Source organism: Danaus plexippus, chromosome Z, assembly GCF_018135715.1.
Source record: "Danaus plexippus chromosome Z, MEX_DaPlex, whole genome shotgun sequence".
Lineage (NCBI taxonomy): Eukaryota > Metazoa > Arthropoda > Insecta > Lepidoptera > Nymphalidae > Danaus > Danaus plexippus.
In genome coordinates, this window is record NC_083559.1 from 12,308,887 (window position 1) to 12,317,012 (window position 8,126).

At 28.5% G+C, this 8,126-nt stretch overlaps 2 protein-coding genes across 2 annotated transcripts in view; one reads left to right on the plus strand and one right to left on the minus strand.

Annotated features, from left to right (window-relative positions):
- The window catches only part of LOC116777459 (protein orai-2-like), a 24,906-nt gene extending 22,818 nt beyond the window's left edge, over window positions 1-2,088 (minus strand). The window contains exon 1 of the mRNA XM_032671009.2: window positions 1,928-2,088. The gene's annotated coding sequence lies outside the window, so the exon portion shown is untranslated. The remainder of the gene's footprint in view (window positions 1-1,927) is intronic.
- LOC116777458 (uncharacterized) overlaps window positions 1-6,924 on the plus strand; it is a 14,739-nt gene extending 7,815 nt beyond the window's left edge. The window contains exons 2-4 of the mRNA XM_032671005.2: window positions 3,797-4,235; window positions 4,376-4,608; window positions 6,160-6,924. Of these exons, the coding sequence (XP_032526896.2) occupies window positions 3,864-4,235; window positions 4,376-4,608; window positions 6,160-6,877 (1,323 nt within the window). The 5' untranslated portion in view covers window positions 3,797-3,863 and the 3' untranslated portion in view covers window positions 6,878-6,924. The remainder of the gene's footprint in view (window positions 1-3,796; window positions 4,236-4,375; window positions 4,609-6,159) is intronic.
- The last annotated feature ends 1,202 nt before the right edge of the window (window positions 6,925-8,126 follow it).

The window sequence follows — 8,126 nt, forward strand, 5'->3', positions numbered from 1 at the left end:
TTATCATTTAAGAACAGTTTAATATCACAGTTTTAACCCTATGTTATAACCGAATGTAATTGTAACTTATTTTTAAATATTCCGATATGTAAACTTAATCACTTTAATGTCATGAATATCCGTTCGGAAATTGTAAGAGAGCAAATTTTGTAAGAAATATTAATATGTATATTTATATAATCATTTAAATTTTTATTAATATGTAATAAATGTTTGAGTGTTATTATAAATTAATATATATTAATAGATATAAACAGATTTTTAAAGCTTAATTTGAATGTACATTTTTTAAATTTGAACTTAAATTATGCAATTCTTGAAATCATGATTTATTATATGAATGGCTAAAAATATACTAACTTTAGGATGCTATGTAATATCAAGTGGAGAAAAATTATAAGCAAGTTATTGTTATTACAGATTAAAATTTTTACCACAAAAATATATAACGCTTATGACGTTAAACTGGTCACATAGTGAAATAAAAAACATTACCACATAAGATTATAAGTTAAAAAATGCAATTAATAATATTTGAAATAAAACATATTTTTTTTAATAAATTTCTACGACGTGTAACTTTCCTCATTGTTATCTGTAGATGTTTTTTTTTTTAATATCCTGAATCATCCCAAACGTTATAATTTTGTCAGGGACACTGATGACGTCAGACTTCCTACATTTTAGTCACAATTGAAATCAAAACATCATTAAAAACAAGAATATTAAATGTCGATTCATAACTGTATTTACAGTGATGTTTGTAAACAATATGGCGGAACGGAACTCGTTAAATGTATTGCTTGATACACGACCACCTCCTGCTGATTCGATAATGGTTTCTTATTAAGAATAACAACCACGGCAAACATTAAAAAACTCACAATGAACAATTGTGAAAAAACTTTGAAATACAAGAATGACTTAAAGATTTACAGCAGACGAATCCTCGAAGAGATTACCATACACAAAGATGTTTTAATACTGTAACACATTACTAGAATAAGGTGCTTTTATTCTTTACATTATGCATAGATTTTGTTACCTCTGTAATTTTGTTTTTCGCTCTATCATCAAGGCTGGTGGCTGTAGAGTTTAATTTCACAATTTATTTTAAATATCAAAAAGAGATCCACAAGAGTCAAGCTAGAACCTATTTTCGACGAGACATATGTAAATGATGAGCTAGTTTGATTACAGGGAGGGATACTAGAAGCATAAAAAAGCTGAGTACGCTTATGTCGTATATTTAGCATTAGTTAAAATATTATTCTCACGCAAAATCAGTCTTGGTAAAATAAGTATTGAAGATTTTTGAACGTTAAAAATGAATTGATTTTTTAGCGTAAACTTATTACCGTCGCCTTTAGATGGACGATGTAAATATGTAATTTCATTGTCACTATATTGATATATTCACAGAAATAGCAAGTTAATGAGAGTCTTACGACTTATAAACAATTGTTAATTATCTTTCCGCGGTATTATCGGTAAAAAATTAAAAATTTAATTATTGTTTTTTTTTGGTATAAAATTGATTATTCTTTATAACGAATATTAACAATAATTAAATTGGTATAGTGTATTGGTATAATTATTAAATATCTTAGTAGAGTTTGCGATGTTCACCGCATTATTTATCAGCTCCTCTACGTGTTTCTACTGGGTAGTATAAAATTACTGTGTAAAGTAAAATGTAATTTTTATAATATAAGGTTAATGGAAATATGTTGTATTTATAATATAAATTTTGTAGTAGATCGTTAACCTTAAATTTAAATAGAATTCTTCATAATGTAGTATATAGTAGTCTTTTCACATTCATCTAGAAAAGTGTATGTAAAACTGTCTAGATAAGTAAAATCTTTGCTTCAGTAAATATATTTAAAAAAAATCAATCGTGAAACAAACATTTCGAACTACTCACCTATCTTATTTGATCACTGGTTGAAAAATCCATAACTCATTCACTGAACATGACAAATTTAACACGGAATTTCTTTAAAACAAAGAAATTTCTCTATTTATCGTTCATACATAAACGTGGTATACGTGCTGCCGACGCGGTGCTACCTAACGTTCTAATACTGAAGACAGCGTTCAAAAGCCTCGGTCCGTGTTTAAGAATCAAGTTATTAACAGTCGACTTGATCAACTGCATGGTTTTAACGAACACATCTTCGGATGTATCACATGAATACTAAAGTTATGTATTTCAGTGTGTTTGTTTATGAGTATTTATGACTACATTTTTCTTGTCTTAGGTATATCGTTGCGGACAGGAACAAATCATACATAAATGTATCTATGCATTAGAATTTCCAATTATGTCAGATTCTATTCAGATAGAGTACTGTTATTTTATACATTGTAAAATCTAGTATAGGACTTATCATAAATACAAAGGAAACATCATAAAACCGGTTACAGTGACTTATAAATCGTGGTTTAGTAGACAGGTAATCTAAACGCCTATATATATATATATATATATATATATATATATATTTTCTTTATTTATATACAGCCAATTTAATACAAATAATATTCTAAATCTCGTTTAAAAATGTGAATAATTATAGGTATTGATAAAAATTATACAATAAGTCTACTTAACTGTTATAAGATAGTTAGAATAATATGTAATGTTTATATTTCAATGTAATAAGGACATTTGTATTGAAGGTTACAATAGTGACAAACTGATTTTGTTATAAAATCAACTCTGCAATAATTACACAATACATAGTGACATCGTTTGGTTTATGCAACAAATGGTGAAGATAAGTGTTGACTCGTTTTAACATTATGCTAACTCATTAATGACGTATCGATATAAAATAAATTAAATTTGAGGTTGGATTTAAAGATAAATACATCGTGTCAACGTTGTAAACAAACATCCTTATATTGCTATAGCAACAATAATTTGAATATAGAACGCACATAAACTACGAACACAGTCATTAAAAGTCAGTACATTCGTGTCATGCTTCTGAGATTGATTTCCGCAGTTTCTTTTTTCACATTTTCCAACCTGTTGTTCGTAGAAGAACCCACATAACATCATTAACGAGTCATTTGCTACCACATTCCTCATTTGAAACTCTATGATTTATAAATATATTTAAGCATTTTCTCTTCATGATTTTATCTAAATAAATTTTGATATTCGTTATTGATTACATACATTTTTATAATATCAGAAAGGAAAGGAAAGTTATTTACCTGACTCACTGCTCAAGCTTGACCCTATTTTATATCAATTAAATGCCTCCGACCTCTTTTATAAACAAAACTAAGTACCGCCGATCGTTTAACTACGTTAAATAAAAGTTAGCATAGTGGTAAAATAAAAATTAAAAAAAATATAGACTTAAATTGGTCTTCTATGTAACCTATAAATATATTTTCTCTCAGTTGTATATAAACTTCATTATTTAAATTAAAATTGTATTAGAATTTTATTTATAATAAATTTTGACGGTATTAAAAATGTATTTAATAAAATTAAAATTAAATTAATATTTAAATAAATAAACATCTATAGATTTTTATATATATTACATAATAATATATTGGAACGTTTATATCATGATTACAAACCTCTTCTATATTGTTGTAGATATTTATTTATAAATTCAAAATTCCTTCAATCAGCTGGTTACGTGAAAATCGCAGAAACATGTAAAGTCCCGTACATTTATAAGTAAAGAAAGGTTTTGATGTATTATAAAATCATCCAACAGACCATATTTTGCAAATGGCGGCTACATAATAACATTTTACTCTATAGATGGCTGTCAATCACGCGTCAATCACGTGCTGCCTTCACACTACATTTAGTCGTGTTCTGAACAGCGATGGAGACGCACGTATCGACTACGCCATACATAGAAACGAATCAAAGCAAAATTGAATTAGAGAAAGAATTTATATTCGCATGGAGGTCATTCCCGGCTTTGTGGGACCCTAGAAATCAATACTACACAAATAAATATAAAAGATTAGAATATCTACACAAGCTTCTGGAGGTGTACCAAAAAATTAAACCGAGCGCAACAACAGATGACGTGCGGAAGAAGATTAACATATTTAGAAGCAATTATAAAAGAGAATTGAATAAAATAGAAGAATCTAGAAAACGCGATTGTGGTGACGTGGTCTACTCGCCGAGGGTGTGGTATTTTCCATTGTTGAATTTCTTGACCGAAACCAAACAGTCCATGAAGTTGGTAAGATTTGTTTTGTGTTATAAATAATTAATTATTATGAAAGGTTTTTCAACTACTGTTGATATTTCTTTTTAAGATATGAAAGATTTCTATGAAATATTTAAATGATTTTCTAAAATTAAATTAGTGTGTAATTCTAGCCCCATAATTCATTCGATTCTGAGGAAGAAGTGAATACATCGAGAGAAATTGAAAATTTGAACAGTGATATGACAGAAGAAACCAAGACGACCATCACAAATGTAGGGGAAAAAAGTAAAATAAAAGAAGAAATATTTGAAGGACACGTCTGCGAGAACTATGAAAACATTTCAAAAAGAAGAAGATGTGAAAATCAAGATATACAAAGCAGTACTTCAGATTCTTGGCCAATGCACGTATATAAATACAATCCCCTAGCCGTAATCTGGTCTGAGAAATTAGAGAGATTGTGTCCTATACAGAAATTATACGCTGAGAAAGCCATAAATGACATCTTGTTCGAAGCCGAACTTGGCAATCTTAACAAGTACTCGGTTCTTATAAATCCGCCGACATGTTCGAAACCGCTGACGTAATAAATTTAACAGCTGGAACGAAATTCACAATCGATCAATCAATCAATCAATCAACCAGTAAAGCAATCAATCAAGAGTTAAAGAACATGACGCAAGCGACCGTTCCGACAGCTTCCATTATTAAAATAGATCACACAGATGACATTCAAACATTTCATTTAATACTAGCTTTTGCCCGCTTCGTCGCTTACAAAACAGAATGACTATGGTTTCTGACGTAACAGTTCATATTTTGCATTAATTTTTTTTTTGTACATTATAGTAAACCAAAAAATAATGTTTAATTTTTAATAATTACCAAAATATAAAAACCATCCCCTATTAATTACACTTTCTCCAACACCCCTGTCGTGAACTAACTATGTCTGTTAAGATAACTAGCCGTATCTTAAACAGGATAATTAAAAAAAAAATACTTTGTGTATACTATCCCTTAAGAAAATGCGATGTGGCCTGTAAGTGAGTCGAGTTAGGATTTCCATTTTTATTATTATTTTTTGTGACATCTAGCGGAAGAAATATGAAACTCTGTACTAGTTTATTACTCACCTTGTCTATGGAATAGTTAGAGGTAATTGCGAAATAGTCTTCAAAAATATGCGTATGATGGGGGAAAATATAAAACATGTAAGATCATACAAATAAAACTGATTGTTCAATGAAAATATCGCATGCTCTTGGACATAAACTTAGTCTCTGTAAAATTTCAATGTGCCCAAGCAATTGAACACGTGAGTTTAGTCAATACAGCAGCTTTTATAGCTTTTTTTACTGCTTCAACAATATTGACTTAAACAATAAATGGCCATTGACAAATCCTTATTCGTATAAAAACCTCGTAGGCTTTGTACTACTAATACACACCTATGATATAATAATAAAAATCGTTATTGACTCTGTTATTTGTATTTGTCAGCATTCAGTTTTGTAGATAAACATCACTTTTAATTGTTTTATGTCTTTAATATATTATGAACCCATATTGGATAGTTTCTACAATTTTATACCTGATAAGTAAAAAGCTATAATTTTAATGTATTTTATAACCAAAATAAGATGTCCAATCATTATTAACATTGATTTTTTGACCAACCTACAACATAATTACGAGTCACTAAACACGATACCTAAATGAAAGTAATGAGTTTGTCTTTCTCTTACAATGCTGATGGAAAGTAAATTATTTATGTGCGTTATCATACAAAAATATTTCGTGGCTTCACAACGTGTACTATTAATAATTAATATTTATATATATATGATTACGATGTTTATTTTTGTAAATATTGTTTTTTTTTTGTAATACGCATTCCTACCCAAAAATTCGGAATGTTAAATGACCTATTTTAAATTGTTTTTGTTTTCAGGTGTTTAAAAATGTCCGAAGAATTTGATTGTATTAGCAGTTTCTTTGATGGAAACAATGTAACTCTAAGTCCGGATACATTGTCAGTTGTATCGAATACAGATTATCAGAACACCAGTCAGAATTCTATGAATTTGGAGAACGACTTGAGTTTATCACAATTAACAATAGAAGAGCCGGACCCATTAAACATACCGCCTTTCTTCAATCTCACACCTCGCTTAATGCCCGAATCACCTCACTATATAATAGAGGAGGAATTCTCTCTCAACCCCTGGGCAATGTTAGTAGCAACTATATTCCTAACAAAGACGTCCGGCAAAACAGCTAGGCCGTATATAAAGAGTTTTTTCACGGACTATCCGACACCTTACCAAGTTTTGGATGAAACTCCATCGTCATTAGAGAGGTTCTTCGAGAACTTAGGATTAAAAAAACGTGGTAATATGATTTGGAAGCTGAGTTACCAGTTCGTGTCTGGTAAATGGCGGCGAGCTAGCGATCTCTGTGGAATCGGGAAGTATGGGGAGGACGCTTATAGGATCTTTTGCTTAGGTCACACGGATGTAAACCCTGACGATAGATATTTAAAGCTCTATTTAGATTGGCTGCAGTGTCACACTGAGTTCATAAAAGACAGTAGCGTAACTGACAGCGAAAACCTATTACAAGATCCGGTTCTGAAATACTATAGAATTACTTTGAAAAGTAATGTATAAAATATTGTTATAATTATTCTTTATTTAATAAAAGGAATAATGTGAAAGTTATTTCTTTGCTGAAGTACCTAGTAAGCAAACAAAATCAATTTCTTAAGCAATATATATAAAAAAATATATATTTTAGTGAATATTAATTGTAATAAAATATTTCAACTGGAATTTTTATTAGTCATGTGCGTACTTATTTAAGAGAATATAATATATTTGGAATCAAAAAAAAACTTTGAAAATGGAACTTTTTTTGAAAATTGACGGTTGCTTTTGGCGTATAATAATAATTTATTAATTATCTACATAACCTTTGTATTTGTTTAAATATAAAGTTATTAGTACTGTATGTTTAGTACCATTGAAACTCTTAAAACGTAATGTATACGTAAAATAATAATCAGTTATTGTCTAAAAATAGAATTCAGTAAATGCTTTTATTACATGTTATTATTATAACGCAAATATTGATTATAATAATTTTGATAGTATTATGCAAAGCTTATTAAAATATAGCTGATAAAGAAGAATTGTAGTTATTGCATAATAATTTTAAAATTGAAAGTATCTTCAGGTCGTAACAAAAGAGTTGCCATCGTTTATAGCAATTTGTGGAGGTGAAATGTGTTGCTATTCGTTAATTTTGTATCCATTTCATTGCTTAAGAAAAACTTTTAATTATTTCAATCTCTGGCAATAAAGAAAAAAATTAAGTTAGTATCAAAATAATTAGACACAGTATTCGATGTAGAATTAAAGTTTTTTACTATATTAATTAAAAAATGTATAAAAAATAAATTTATTTTGTCAGTTAGTGCAAAATAAATTTAAAAAGTTTTTACTTACCTGTTCGTCTTTACTTAAAATTTTTATTATAAGTTATTTAATTGAAAATGTAAATATTTCATTTATTTTCATTAAAGGAAATATGTCTTTTAAAGTGTTTTTTCCTTCATTGTGTAATAAATCAAAAGCAAAGATAGCAATTATTTAAACGGAAAGTACTAAAATGCAATATACTTTACATTAAAGAAGCGGATACAATCCAGCCGCCTTTAAATTAGAAACGACAATAGTGTTTCCTTGAATAGCTGTAATAATTTTCTATCAGGCACTATCGTGTCGTTTCTTTTATTTATATGTCACTTTGTTAATAAATATTTAAACTGAATCAATTTTTCATATTATAAAACTTATTATAATAAGGTTAACATATGATTGTAACAAAATATACTATTTGAATATTTGTATTCCACTC